Source organism: Phalaenopsis equestris, unplaced genomic scaffold (assembly GCF_001263595.1).
Source record: "Phalaenopsis equestris unplaced genomic scaffold, ASM126359v1 Scaffold211766, whole genome shotgun sequence".
In the NCBI taxonomy this organism is placed as follows: Eukaryota; Viridiplantae; Streptophyta; class Magnoliopsida; order Asparagales; family Orchidaceae; genus Phalaenopsis; species Phalaenopsis equestris.
Genome location: NW_018230745.1, coordinates 145,319 through 160,160, shown reverse-complemented (window position 1 = coordinate 160,160; position 14,842 = coordinate 145,319). Strand labels below are relative to the sequence as shown.

Below are 14,842 nucleotides of genomic sequence, written 5' to 3'. Positions count from 1 at the left end.
AAAGTTATTAGTAGTGACATGTCCACAACTTTGTTTTTAAGAGAATATGTAAGGTTCCAATTTTGTTGGTTTCTCGTTGATTTTCGAGCAATTGCCCTTCATGTGACCCGATTTATGATAGTGATTTACACCAAGGTCATCCTCTCGATGGTTTGTTCATTGTTTTCAGCTTCTGGTTGTTGTTGGGGAAGCAAAATTCTAGGGCATAATAGATTATGAAATTGAAGATCCCATCATCAATTTTTGAAAACTTTATCGAATATCTAGAAAAGCTTATTAAAAGGTGGGCAGTGGGGTTGTTCCTAAGAATCTCCCGAAAACTTAATCAAGATACCTTAAATTTAAACACATTTCTTCTCAATAATTTGCATGTATAGTTGTTCATCTCTGAAACATTGCTGCTCCTGCACTTCAAATAAGTCAAGTTTTTTGGTGATAGAGCCCAATAGGTGCAGTGATGGGTAAAAGTGGATTCCCCCTGCCAAATTTCATGAAGAGTACTTTCAACATTAAAAAGTTTCAATACACTTTTAGATTTGTGAATAACTTTGTTAGCAGCATCTCGAATCTTTTTTCTAGAATTTCCTCCAAATTCATTTGTCATAAAATTAATGAGCTAGGAATGTATCAGACTATTTTCTAATTTCCAGATCCTAAACAAGGGATTTTCTTTCTTGGGTTTGTCATGGCTCCATTAAAGAGCAATTAAAATAGATGATATAACAAGTTTCCTAGAACAAAAAATTTAAATTTATTGAAAATTTTTCGCCAAAGTACTTTGCCTTCTTGATGGCTTATGTTAAATCGAAGCAACAATGACCTCCAAGGCCTTAAGTAGCAGAAATAGAAAACGTGAAACACAAAAAATCACAGATCAATATCGAGAGTAAACAACAACAAAACAAATACATCAGTAGGTGGAAGACATAATACCTTCCGAAAGCCAACCATAGCCTTTCATGGAGACAGACAGCATTGAAGTCATCAATGCCGTGGCAGTAGCGTTGTGCATTGGTAGAAAAGACTCAACGCAGCAGCTCAACACAGCCGGGGACCTCATCAGAACAAGATAACAAGATAAGCATGCCAATTGTTACCTAGACCCAACACTCTCGAAGCCGGAAAAAAAAAAGGATTCCGTTGAGATAATTCTCCTCCCATTATTTCTTCCTTCAAAATACGATGAAAGTTATGTAGAATTTCGTGATCATACCTCGGGATGCGACGGGAAGCTGGCCTCAGTTTGTGGAGGCAGAGAAGAGGGCGAGAGCCCATCGTCTCCAAGGAGGCGACGCGCGCCTCTCGTGCAGCGATGCGAACAGAAGAAGTTCGAAGCAATGATCTGAAGGCTGAGGCAGCCATGGGAGCAAGTGAGAGGCTGCTGTTCCTAGCCCTAGTTGATTTTTTTTCCGGAATCAGCCTCTGTTTATATATAGTTGTGCGGGATCGGTTTTGAAAACCCGCGGTATCATTTGGAGCTCACGAAAGAAATTTGCTTGGGAGGAATTCAACTTTGGCCCCCACATGAAAATAAATAGTCATTTCCCACTCAAATGTTCATTTTCTATTCGGACACCTCACGTAACTCTACGTGCAACGCAGGTTATTCATGAGTTATTTTCAGATTATTTTTGAGTTATTTTTAAAATTTTCGAAATAATCAAAAAATAACGCAAAAATAAAGACCACGAGTCATTTCTAAGTTATTTCGAGATTGTTGAAAATAATCCAGAAATAACATGAAAATAACTCAAGAATATTCTGCGCCGCACGTAGAGCTACGTCAGGAGTCCGCACAGAAAAATTTGTGGTTGTACCCATGTTATACCTCCCGCGGTCAGCCTTCAGTGATGCATGTGTAAACTCGTTGTAACCAGGTTGTAACCTTCCAGAGGTATCGCACATGTAACCTGAATGAAACTTCCCTGTAACGTCGTAGCCGCGAAACAGTCTAGCGTACCATTCATGTAACTTGAATGTAACGGCGATGTAACAGACTCTTAACCCCGTCGATTTGGAACCGCGCGTGTAACCATCATGTAACCTGAAGTAATCCTCATGTAACCTTTTATAACCTATTAACCCGTGGTAAAAATTAAAAAACCAACACAGTAAGAAATCGTATTCGAAAAATAGGGATTCGGGCGTCGCTAGGGTTCCTTCATCGTCTTCCTTTTCAAGGTTAGGGTTTAGGGTTTTGGATTGCTTTTGTGAGGGAAGAGTAAAATGAAAGATAAGGAGGCGACTACGAAGACCTTGGAAGAGCCCAATGTTACGGATTTGGGAGAGGTTGATCAGTTGGAATGTGAGCAGGCAACGCTTATGGCGAAGGGCAGCCATAAGCAGTCGAAGAAGGAAGACAGTCAAACTGTTTCTAAGTATTATTTAGATTATGCTTTCTGATCCATTTATTTTGGTTAATGGTGATATTCGGTGGTTATGAAGAACTTTGTCAACACATTATATTCCACTATTAATATATTAAAAACTCCTTCCTAAAAAGAATAACAACGATCATCATACTTTCATATTTGTCAACAGAGATCTTCATTTAGGAAAGCTTGGTTAATGGTGTTAAATGAATTTTAAATGAGGACCTTTTATCGTCAAACAGATATATATGTGATACTAAATTATTCTGTTGTATTCTTGTAGGTTTTTGAACACAAAAGCAATGAATTGCAGATGTCGTCCATCTGCAGTACGAGAAGTTTTCGATAAGGTCTTCGTGAGGTCTTTAATTGGAAGCCATGAGTTTGACTCAATTTTTTGAACTCCCTTCGTACCCTCAGGATCATATTCTGACGATGCATATAATGAATTGTTGGGACGTTGATTGAATGACATTCAGGAAAGAGCTCAAATTTGATTCAAATGAAGTTGCACTCCTGATAGGCATGCCCAATAGAGAGTTTCATGCATGCTGAAGCAATGCTTTGTCTGGTAGTATGGATGCGAGACAAATAAAGGCCGCACAACTAAACTTTTCACTAGGAGAGTCCTCTCATAACATTTTGCAATTATTAATCAAGTTTTTAATTTCAAATTTGTTTTTCTTTCAAGCAACTTTAGATTGTCGAAAGAATTGTCTTCTATTTGAATGTATAAACTTTTGCAGCATATAACTGGCCAGCTACAGTATGTGAATTTCTGGCTGAGCAACTGAATGTTTGTGCCACAAAAATAAAGAAGGATCAACCACTGGGTTACAATAATGGTTTTGTCTTTCTTCTATCGGTTTGTGCACTGCACATAACTTTTAAAAGTTATTTTCATAATTTTGGACATAGTAATGAATTATTTTATCATGTTTAACGCAGCTTTGGTTTTATGAGCACTTGTCCTTGGTCCTCCCAGCATTGCCTGAGGCTAGACCACGAATGATGCTGAGGTGGTCATGTTGAGGTGGTCAAATGTGAGGTGGAATACTGTAAAGATTCAACTAGCCTTTGAGAGGCTCGGATCTACCGAGGAGAGTTATTTAGTTCCTTAATCCATAGAATTTGTTAAGTTCAAGTGATAATTTGATTGACTTTGATTGTATGTAATTTCTTGCAGGTTTATGATTATTTCCTTGAAATAAAAGACAGTGAGCAGCATTTACTTGACCCCTCCACTTCAAGAACCATCCAGTACTATGAAACATCTCCCAAAAAAGGTGACTCAATCTCGACCACATTCACCCACATTCGTTGACGTTTTTGATGTTATAGTTCCTTATCATACAAGTTCTCAACAAACACATGGTGATACATATCCACATTCTAGCCCTCGAATTAGTTTTGAAGAAATCCATGAATTACTTAAAAATCATCATAAATTGTTCTTGGACTTTAAGGCTCAGTTAATAAGTCTGACAAATTTGGAAAATGCAATGACAGAGTTAAAATGCAAAGTTAAAAAATTAAAGAAAGTAATAAAACAACTAGGTGGGACATTTCCAAGTAAATGGGTCAAAGAGCCCCCACTATGAAGCCTAATTCAAAGGATTAAGACAAGAGAGGGTGAAAGAAAAAGGCTTTCTCAGTTCTCCATTTATGGTTTTTGAACGGAAGAGAAGGAAAAAACCAACACAGGAGGCGGCTGAAGATGTTGAAGATGTTGAAGCCTGCACCTAAGCATTATCCAATAAAATTCTTCTTTATTAATTCAATTAAAAATATCTCTTATTTAACAGGTTGATGTTGTAAATACAGGGGAAGCAGACCAAGTTGATCAGCAAATTATAACTGGTGACATTAGTTCTGATCAACCAACTGTACATATTAAGAAAGCTGAAGAAGTTCATGAAACACCATTTGTAGATAAAAAGAATAATCAGGAACAAGTCAACATGCAATATGTTGATGAAGACTACCCTCATAAGGTATAGAATGCATCCTTGAAGTCTTCACACTGCTAACTTGAACATTTCTATCTTATAATGTTTATTTTTTTTCTTATAGGTCTGTTTAGCACCACTTGTGGTCGATTTTCTTGCTAGACAACAAATTTCAGATTATATGCGGGAAACAATCGATATCTGTTGTAACAAATTCACTGACTTGTTAGTGTACCATTTTTAGTTATTGATTATCTTTTGTATTTATTTGTGATCTAAATTATATATTTGAAATGCAGAGGTGACTTAGTAATTAATACGGGACATGTTTCATTAACTCGACGTTATCTTGTTGAATTACTCATAAAATGGTGGGTAGAAATTGAACAAGTCGATTGGTTTGCTATGTTAATGAAGAATAAGAGATGCAAAACACCACATCTATATAGATCTTACTTATATGTGTCTTCATGCCACTGGGTAAATTATGAAATTCATGTGTCTTATAGTGCATCTAAATAAATCTTCAATTACTAGTTGTTCTTTGTCATATATTTCTTTTTATGCAGTTGTACAAAGTAGGCAACATTAAAGGGTTTGTGGAGCACATTACGAAGGATACCACTAAGAATATGGAGTTAGTTTTTCTAACAATAATCAATAATTAGCATTGAACACTGCTAGTTGGAGCAATGAAGGATGACAAATGGAGATTATATGATTCCTTGCCCACGAGAATGCATTTGCATATCACTGATGCCATCGTAAGTAGGCGATGTATATTACTTTATGTTCTTATGTAATATGTTTCCTATGCGATTGTTCATTCATTTCTATTATGCAGATTAAACATTTTTTTAGGGATGTCGGGGAAGCGTTCGAGGCTGATCTAAGTAAATGACAAGTTGTTAAGCCCAGAGGCATTCCAGTGTAGAGCAATATATGGAAACAATAGTACATAAGAGTAAATTCGATTGGAAAGACTGTTTGCAATGGCAGGAATCGATGTCATTATTTAGAGCAGAAATAAAATACGAGATTTGTAAATTTGCATTGTCACAAACGTAGTTGTTTTGGAACAAGTATAGGTTTATGTTAATAAGCTTTTTCATCTCTAACCTTTTAGCCATCGAATATCTCTCTTGAGATGTCATATAGGTTTTTTACTAATTAGGAGGCCATTGAATGTCAATACACTCATTTACAAATCTTAATTACTGAGAAGGCCACAGAATGTCAATACACTCATTGAGAAGGCCATAGAATGTCAATACACTCATTTACAGATCTTAATTATATTGCATTTATTAGTTTGGCATTTAATGAGAAAGCCACAACTTCTTTTTGTGCAGGAACAAAAAAAAGAGATAATGCAGGAGCTATATGGGTGGATGACATAGTTCACACATGCTTCAATCTGGATAGATTATTTTTTGGGGAGCTCGGTGCTAGACCTGCTAAAAATGGGTGTAACAAATGTATGTTGCAGTTTAACTGAATTTCGGGAGCCATTGGATAGTTGTAAATTATTTACTTTACCATGTATTATGCGATTTAAACTCTGAACAACCCAATGTATTATTTGTTTTAGAGATATAACAAATGTATTTTGGGTTTCATTTATAATTTTATGTAATGATTGTAATGGATTCGTTGAGCTATGATTAAATGTATAAATTTTATTGCCCAAGTTATGTGACTAAGATGCTGTTGAGGATTTGTTGAGTTGTGACTAAGATGTTGTGGCTTCAATAATTGCTTGCGTTAGAATGACTTGAGTTTTTATTATGAGAATTGTCATACAGCCGAAAGGAAGCTTATACGCACACAGGAAGCTGTTCCAGACTTAAAATGCTGAAGTTGAAACTTTGTGAAAATAAATTGATGCAAGTTTAGCCAGCATACTTAATTTTTTTTATTAAGAATCAAATTAATAAATGACATTCAAAGTACTCATCAAAATTTTTAATAACAATAATGTAGGTAGAATCCCCCATTCATGTCCACTTGCAAGGTTTCAACCTCAAGCATTTGTAGCAGTTAGAATGCCAATCTTACATTTAATTTTCAGCATTCATTGGCAACATTATGTGCAGAAAAGGTTATCCATTTTTGCAAAATACTTGGAGTAGTGTATAATAGGCCAAAGGATTAGCAGGTTCCTAACAAATTAATAAATGAAATTCGAAGTATTCATCAAAATTTTTAATAGCAATAGTGTAGGTAGAATCCCACATATATGTCCACTTGCAAGGTTTCAACCTCAAGCATTTGTAGCAGTTAGAGTGTCACTCTTACATTTAATTTTCAACATTCATTGGCAACATTATGTGTAGGAAAGTAGCCATTTCTGCAAAATATTTGGAGTAACGCATAATAGGCCAAAGGATTAGGAGGCTCCTAACAATCATCACAAACTCAAAAGTAGCATCCCATTTAGATATACATTACATTCATGAATCATTAATAGACAAATTTCTGCCATTCCAATTAGATAGAAATCCCAATTAAATATTTCAGTTAGATAGAAATTTCTGCCACTTATGAATCATAACATTCACCACAAACTCAATAGAAGCATCATAATTAGATAGAAATCACATTCTTATTTATCAAATTCATATCATCTGATTACATAATAAAGCTACAGGCTATGACAGAGAATTGAAGGACGCCAAAACAAGAGATAAAGTTTGGAGCATAGCTTCGTTAACAACTTCTACAGTTTGCATGAACAACTGTGGTTACCACCACCTGCAGGTAAATAAGGGTAAACAAGAGATAAGATATATGAGGTTATTCATCTGGTATTGAATTATGAAGTATGGTATTAAAAGATATATGAGAGACTATTATGTCGACATGAAAGAACAATAAATCTATCAGATATACAAGCAAAATGTCACATAATTGGTTTAACCTGGTAAAATCTTAAAAGAAAGACCGTTGAGGCATTGTTGTTTCTTGTATTGAATCCATTATCATGGCGGTGTAAAATTCCCTGGTCCGTGGAGGAAAGAGATTTTGCAGTGTATATCAATGTATCAGCAAAATATATCTACCTCACTATCCAAGTATCATCATCAAAAAAAAAATTACATACTGATACACCTAAAATATATAGTATTTTTAGACACATTTTTATACCTATTTTTGGAGATATTGCGCTTTAATGGAAGGTACTTATGTGTTTTCTTTCAGGTACAAGTAAAAAGGAGAAAAATATTAAAAGGAATGAAAAAGGATCAAATTTGGAGCAAAAATGAAAAAATGGTACTAAAGAGTTTTGGCGCCTAAGCGCCATATCCTGCGCTTAAGCGCTGGTGAAACAGAAGCGCCAAAGACAGTTATTTGACGGTTTAATTCATTTTGTCAAATTTTGAAGGGACAATTGAGACAGCTATTGGCTAAAGAGGGTGATTATGACCACTAGAAACAAAAATATGATTAAAAGACATGTGAAAGGAGGCATCCCTTGGAGAATACATCGAATTTGGACATATTTTGAAAAGTTACCAAGGCACCTCTTGGAAATTTATAAAAGAAGAAAGTTGAGACTTTTAGAACTGTGCTTGAAAAGGGGGAGTCCTGAGAGGTTCTTGAAGAAGTTTGTGTAGGAACAGTTTTATTAGCTCCTTGCAAGTTCCAGCTGGTTCTTCTTGCGTTGTTGCCTTAGCAGCTTTTTGGTTCCAACAGTTTCTTACACTTAGAGAAGAGATTCAAATGAACTTCAAGAGCTTGGTAGAGGATTTGAGATAAGTTTTAGGATTTGAGATAAGTTTTTTGAGGATTTGAGATAAGTTTTTTTCTTTGTTTTTAAATTACTTTTGGTTTTAATCGAGACTTCTTGTTGGTTTGACAATGGTTTCTACTTTTAAACTAAAATATGGCTTTGATTTTTCCATGGATTCTGAGTAGTTTTCTTTATCTTTCTCCTTAAAATGAAAAGTAATTAAAGTGTTGGATGAAGTTGTGGAGCGTATAAATGATTAGTGTTGGAAGAAGTTGTGATGATTTAATTCCATGCACTTCATTTACTTCTTGATCTGACTTATCTAGAAGTTAAATTTATTGTAAGAACATGTAAGAACTGGGCTGGTATTGTCTCAGTCATTGTCTCAGTCAACAATTAGAATGAATCACATGAAATTGTATGAATGAGAATGTAATTCATATGATTAAGTGCAAATAAATAGGAAAATAAGCTTTGAAGGGTACAGAGTTAGAGGACTTTAAAGTGACAGGTTAAACCCCAACTTGTTATATTGTTTAGGTTCTAATACAAGATGTTAGCCCTCAGGTGGAGGAAATTGAGGGAACTTTAGAGTGAGAGCTGGTATCTTCCCTACCTAGCTGGTCTTCAGAATTATTCAAACTTTAAATTAGTCAATGTTCTTTATAATATCTCTAGTAAGGGTAAAGAATAATATTGCTTCTATTTGCTGCAATACAATTTGCATACTTCCACAATAGAAATCCTATACTTATTGCTGATTCATGACAAGGAGAAAGATATTTTCATATTAAGTGTTTTTCTCTTACATAAACTCAAGTTATCTTTAGAAGTTTTTATTGTTTTGTCAAAATATCAAAAATACAAAAAAATTTTGATAAAGTAATTTTCTTTTTGAAATAGAAAGTTTGATATTTAAAAGTGCATATTGTGAACAATTCTTGTGGGTTCGATATTTGGGAATTAATTAAAATGTTATATATTACTTGATAATGATACTTATACTTACGTAGTATCCCAATATATATAAACTAAAAAGTTAAGTTCTTATTTTCTCCAGGATCATGTTTTTGATACTATTACAAAGTAAGAAAATATAAGTGAAAAATATAATCAAAGACATTATTATATTGTTGCATATAAACAGTCGGGTTCACATACCTATGTTAGAAAATCAGGCAATGAGTGTATGGGTGGATGACGTTGTGATGATTCTGGTTCTTCGGTGGCTAGAACATCTTTTTGCTTTCCTATGTATATAGTGTTAATTGGTTACATACATGTCGTTAGATGAAGCATATGAAAAAGGATTAGATTTGTGGAAACATAGCTTTGATCTTTTATTTCTCTCCCAATACCCTTTTAATCTAGCATTAGATATTCTTTTAGGGCACATTTTGGCAAGATCAAGCATGTTCGATTCATTATTGACAAGCTTTTTATTTTTCTTTTATTATCTCCTTGTCTGAGAACCTTTACCAATCAATATGTCTTCAATATCAAATGACAATTTCTTCATGGACTCCTTCATGCGCTGCTCAGCTTCTGAATTTCTCTTTGCTTTTTTGGTAAATTGATATGCAACTTTCTGCATGTGTGTTTTGAATATTAGGTTGCCTTTAATATCATTCAACGTTTGTGACTGCTGCAGATACTTGTACCCATAAATGTTATATACATCTCTTTTTGCATTCTCAGACCATCTCAATAGGAGATATTTATCGGGTATCTTCCTAATATGTAGAAAATTCAGAACTTGTAGAGAGTGTGCACATAGTAGTCCCATTATTTCAAACTTTCTGCAGCTACACTAAATATCCAAACTCAACCTGTCGAAATTAACTACCCAAACAGTGTCTGTCTTGTGATCATCCAAATTCTTAATGAAAAATTCAGTTTCAAAGTTTGGCGAGGCATGTAATTAAAGACCTCATAAACCATGTATAAACTCTTCCTCAAACATTGTGTACAACTTTCTTGAGTAAAATGCAGCTGCCTGTCTCAGTATTGGGCTGTTTTTCGCGATAGAATTAATCACAGATTGATCACACTTGATATCATCATCCTTTTCGTTACGCCTCAATTAATCACAGATTGATCACACTTGATATCATCATCCTTTTCGTTACGCCTCCATGTTCTCATGACATTTTCAATGCCCAAAAAAATAATATGTAATAAAACTAGTGGGCTTTGAGACACCGTGACAAATTTTATTTGTTGAATCACTTCTCTGGGTCGATAAAATTCTCATTCCAAATACATCCTTATTAAAGGTTGTAGACCACTTATGTTTAATCTTATACATCTCATATAACCACAAATTATCCTGTAGATTACCTGTCTCAATCATAACCTCCCATGTATCATCAAACTCCTCTTCAGACTCGCATTTGCTTAAACATTTATAAAAATAGTTCATTGTCTGTCTTATTCACTATCCCACAATGAATCTTTGTAGGCAATTTCTTGTATATGTGCCACTGACATAATCTATGTCATGTATTTGATAAAATCTCTACTATGGCTCTACACATTGTCTGATCTTGATCAGTGTAGATTGTTATTGGATGGTTATCACCCATGATACGAATAAAAGTTTTAAAAAGCCATTTAAATGAGTCCAACGTCTCCTCTGACAAGAATCTGACTCCAAAGAGAACATTCTGTCAATTGTGGTTAACACCATCAATAGGATCATAACATAAGTTGTATATTTATTTAATCTATAACTTGTATATAAAATAATGACATCTCTAAAGTAGTCATAATCAAGTCTGGAGGTCCCATCACTCCAAAAAAAACTCATCATCTTACCACTCTCATCAGTTTCAAAATCTCATTCAAACATGTTATCCTCAGCACGTATCCCTGCGAACTACTGCAATAAAACATTGTCATCACCATTTTCAATTCTATATCTCCTCTCTCTTTGAATGAAATTGAAAGCATCTGTCTTTGTACATTCCAGGTTCTCTGCACCCCCTGGCTAGAAAATTAAACGTGTCTTTAGGTCTTATCCCTGACCTTGTCATCGACCTAAGTACATTTGCATTGACTTCACTTATCTTTCTGTTGGAATACAATAGGTGTTTATCACCAGGGTTTGCTAACGAGTGGTTATGAGATTCAATGAATTTTTTGAGAGTCCAATTGCCTTCCTCGTCAACTGCGTATCAAATCATTGCAAGGCAACCACTTCTTTTGTATTTAACAGTTTCTGTGATCTTCAGCTCTTTCTTGAAATCTGCTTTTCCACACACGAAGTCCTTCGTCTGAATATTCCTGAAGTTAGGCCGAAACCTAACGTGCTCCTTACGAACACTAAATCCAATATGATGAGCATAAGCACAATATACTTCATAAGCTTCGTTCTCATTGTGGACAATCATTTGAAGTAATATATTTATTGTTTGCTCGGTATATGTATCTTTACTCTCACCCAACTGCAAAAAATAGAATAAAATGTTAAACTCAATAAACAGATCAAAAAATAAGCCATAGACACTCATATGTCTCTTTCATAATAAGGATTCATTAATTTTATTCACTATTTTTACAAAATCCTAATCTCTACAAACATATCTAAAAAAACATACAAATCCAAAAATACTGCTAGTTCATAAAAATAAGAAGACCATAACAGCAAATGCTATTATTATAACAATTGAAGCAATGTCTCCAAAAAAAAAACACAGAAAAAACAAATCCAAACACACCTCCACTTTAACGTCCACTTGTTCTTTCTCGATTGGATAACTCTCTTCTTCTCTTTCCGCTTCGTAGATAAAATGGAAGTTTGTGTTCCTGTAGTTCATCTTGAACTTCAATAGGTCCAAGTGCCACTGCAGTAGAAAATGGCATCCAAAAATAGAGAATATGGCCAATAAAATAGTAAACCCTAGCTGCTTAAATACCATATCCGCGCGTGCTCCAATTTTTAATCTAGTACATCGCAGTACCAATGCAACGGGCTTAATATTCTATTACATTGCAATTATATGAAGGGTATACTCTCGGTTCCATAAGGTTACATACGCGGCTCTGCTGTTACAATGGAGTTACATGAAGGGTACGCTAGACTGTTCCGCGGCGACGAAGTTACAAGGAAGTTTCATTCAGGTTACACGTGCGGTACTGCTGGAAGGTTACAACCGGGTTACAATGAGTTTACATGGGCATTATTGGAGGCTGATCGCGGGAGGTATAACATGGGTACAACAAGGTTACAACCAAGTTACAGTAGCAGGTCGGTTCGATAGGTCACGCGCGACAAAAAGGCTATTTATTTTCATGTGGGGCCGCCGATGCAAACGCGGCTTCCTCTTATTGGCTATCGTAAGCAGCGTTGTGTACGTCTTACGTACACAAATTTTTTCCCATTTTGATGGCTTATCAAAAAATTCAGTTATATTTTTACATTTAACGTACTCCATGGGTCGAACCTCTTGGTCGATACGGAGCTGCATTTTATGATAAGCTGTTTATCCTGAAACACACAAGCTGCCCTAAACACACTCATAATCTGTTGATAAGCAGATTATCCTGACAAATTGACAATCTGCAGATTATCAGGATAAGCTGACTTCTTGTTTGGGGGAGCTTATTCAGAATAGCTTATTAGCAGTAGTTGCTGGATAAATGACCATCCTGTCCTTATATAGTGATGTTGTTTGTGACAGACCTGTATGAACACCGAAGTAGATAAAACAGAAGCCGCAAACCATTACAAATTAGTTCAAAAAGATAACATGTAGTGCTTACACTCTTGTGAGTATCAAAAGAGATGAAATAAAGATAAATACAATTACAATTACAATTAAAAATATTAGAATGTTTAATTTAAAAATCTGATGATGTCAGTTCTCATCTGCACCGTCATCTTGGGAAACCATTGTACCCTAGTCACTGTTGGTAGTGCAATATGTCGGGCTGTCGGCTCAACGGAAGAAACCGCAATGAGCTGAAACTCCACTGCGACAATTGTAGAACTATCTCTCGCTAACAGAGCCGGTAGTCCACAGTAACACATAACAACTCTGTAGGTCTCTGAAATCCTAGAGCTCATGTTGTTATAGCTGAAAAAAAAAGAAAGTCAAATGTCATATCAAAAAATTAAATTTTATTTATAGCAAAAATATTATTCTAATATATTTGAAAGTTTAAAATAAACAAACAAAATGCTAATGAAAATCATAAAGTCTAAATTAACAAGAGAACAAAGTGCATAAAAAAATGAACTCATAGTATAATAAATAAATAAGACTTGGTAGATTAGCCATCACAGATAACATCTGCGATAGACTTCCTCAAAGCAACCATCTCAACCACACATTCACTGTCTTAAATTTCAAATTCATTTGTGTCAATCTCATCCTCAGATAATGTAGCCCCAACTAAAAATTCTGAAGGTTTTTCAGGGACATCTCCATGAATCAACGACATCAATTACAATTGAAAATAAGTAATTCCATTCTTAATGAAATGACACATTGGAGTAAGCTTAGCAATACATAATGCAAAACAAGAATATTTTCAGCATTTATGACCAATTTTCCATTCATCTTCTTTGCCTAAAGATTCCAATAAAAAAACATGTTGCATAACCTTAAGGAGCCATGCATTTATGACCAATTGTTCTTAACACCAAGTAAATGCGTTATATTAATAATAAATGCATATTCTAGGATTTTTGTGGATGCAGAAGATGATATTATGCTACATTTAAAATTGAAATGATGCTCTTGATATTGTTAAGATGTCATCACTGAAATACTTACACATTGAAAACTTGAGATTCCCTAAAGAATTCTAGGGAATTCTTTTTAGGTTAGTGGAGGTTGACCCATGCAAATGTACCTCAAGATACTACAAATTAAACCCAGCTAAAATCTATGTTAATAGAAGTCATTGAACACATCACACAAAATTAATTAAATGCCTCCATCATAATCAAATTTGTTGAATGGTGCCTTTTTCATGAAATGTTCTTTGTTGAAGCATTGAGAGTCTCAACAATACCATTAAAGCACTATCAAGATTGATTTGAACAAACACAACAAGCCATTTTAGCCACATACATTCCACCATGAACTCTCGGTGTCGACACTTGAATGCATAAGAAATAAGGGGTAACTTCATAACCCAAATACCACACAATTTTTATGTACTAACCTACCTTCATATGCATTGGAATAAAGTCGTTTGCATATCAACAAAAATAGATATAAGACAATTCCTATGTTTCTCGTCTTTATTAGAAAGCAAGTGCAACACTAACCAATGCATTCCAAGATAATCCAACAAAATCATTAGCAAGAAAATCCTACTTCTATCATCAACTGAAATTTACCAAAATTTGGGATAGAAAAAACATATCAGAAATGATAAATCAAACCAAAACAGTCAAAAAAACTTGCATAACAGAGCAAAACATCAGATCTCATTTGAGTAAACAGGAGCATACAAGCAAGTTGATCTTTGCAAGGGTAAAGATCGAGGAGGGAGAGGGCGTGGGAGAGGGCGAGGGAGAGTAGAGAAGGGCACGCAAGAAAAATTTTCCCTAAACGTGAGTCGCGGACGCCGGTGCGGGGGTAGGGGCGCTTCGAACACCTATTAACAAATAGCGACGAATGTATCGAAGCGGCACCAAACCGCGAAGCAAACAAAGTTTCCAAACACAACAACAGCATTATCAAAACGCCAGCGCACCCAATAAGCTGCCCCAAACATGCCCTAAGTGTGCTTAATCTGCAGGCCCGCACCGCGTTTTGAGAATGATGTTTATT

At 35.0% G+C, this 14,842-nt stretch overlaps 1 protein-coding gene across 7 annotated transcripts in view; it reads right to left on the bottom strand.

Annotated features, from left to right (window-relative positions):
* LOC110036846 (protein NUCLEAR FUSION DEFECTIVE 6, chloroplastic/mitochondrial-like) overlaps positions 1-1,458 on the bottom strand; it is a 47,343-nt gene extending 45,885 nt beyond the window's left edge. For 2 of the 7 annotated variants that reach the window (XR_002295270.1, XR_002295269.1), the window contains exons 1-2: positions 1,214-1,454; positions 934-1,055 (exon numbers count right to left, since the gene is read on the bottom strand). Coding sequence is in view for 5 of the 7 variants with exons in the window: in XM_020741382.1 (XP_020597041.1) it covers positions 934-1,055; positions 1,214-1,362 (271 nt within the window). In the remaining 2 variants the exon portion in view is untranslated. Of the gene's footprint in view, positions 1-933; positions 1,056-1,213 lie in introns of all 7 variants that reach the window. The other 5 variants (XM_020741382.1, XM_020741386.1, XM_020741384.1 and 2 more) reach the window with 5 other exon arrangements.
* Positions 1,459-14,842: the final 13,384 nt, after the last annotated feature.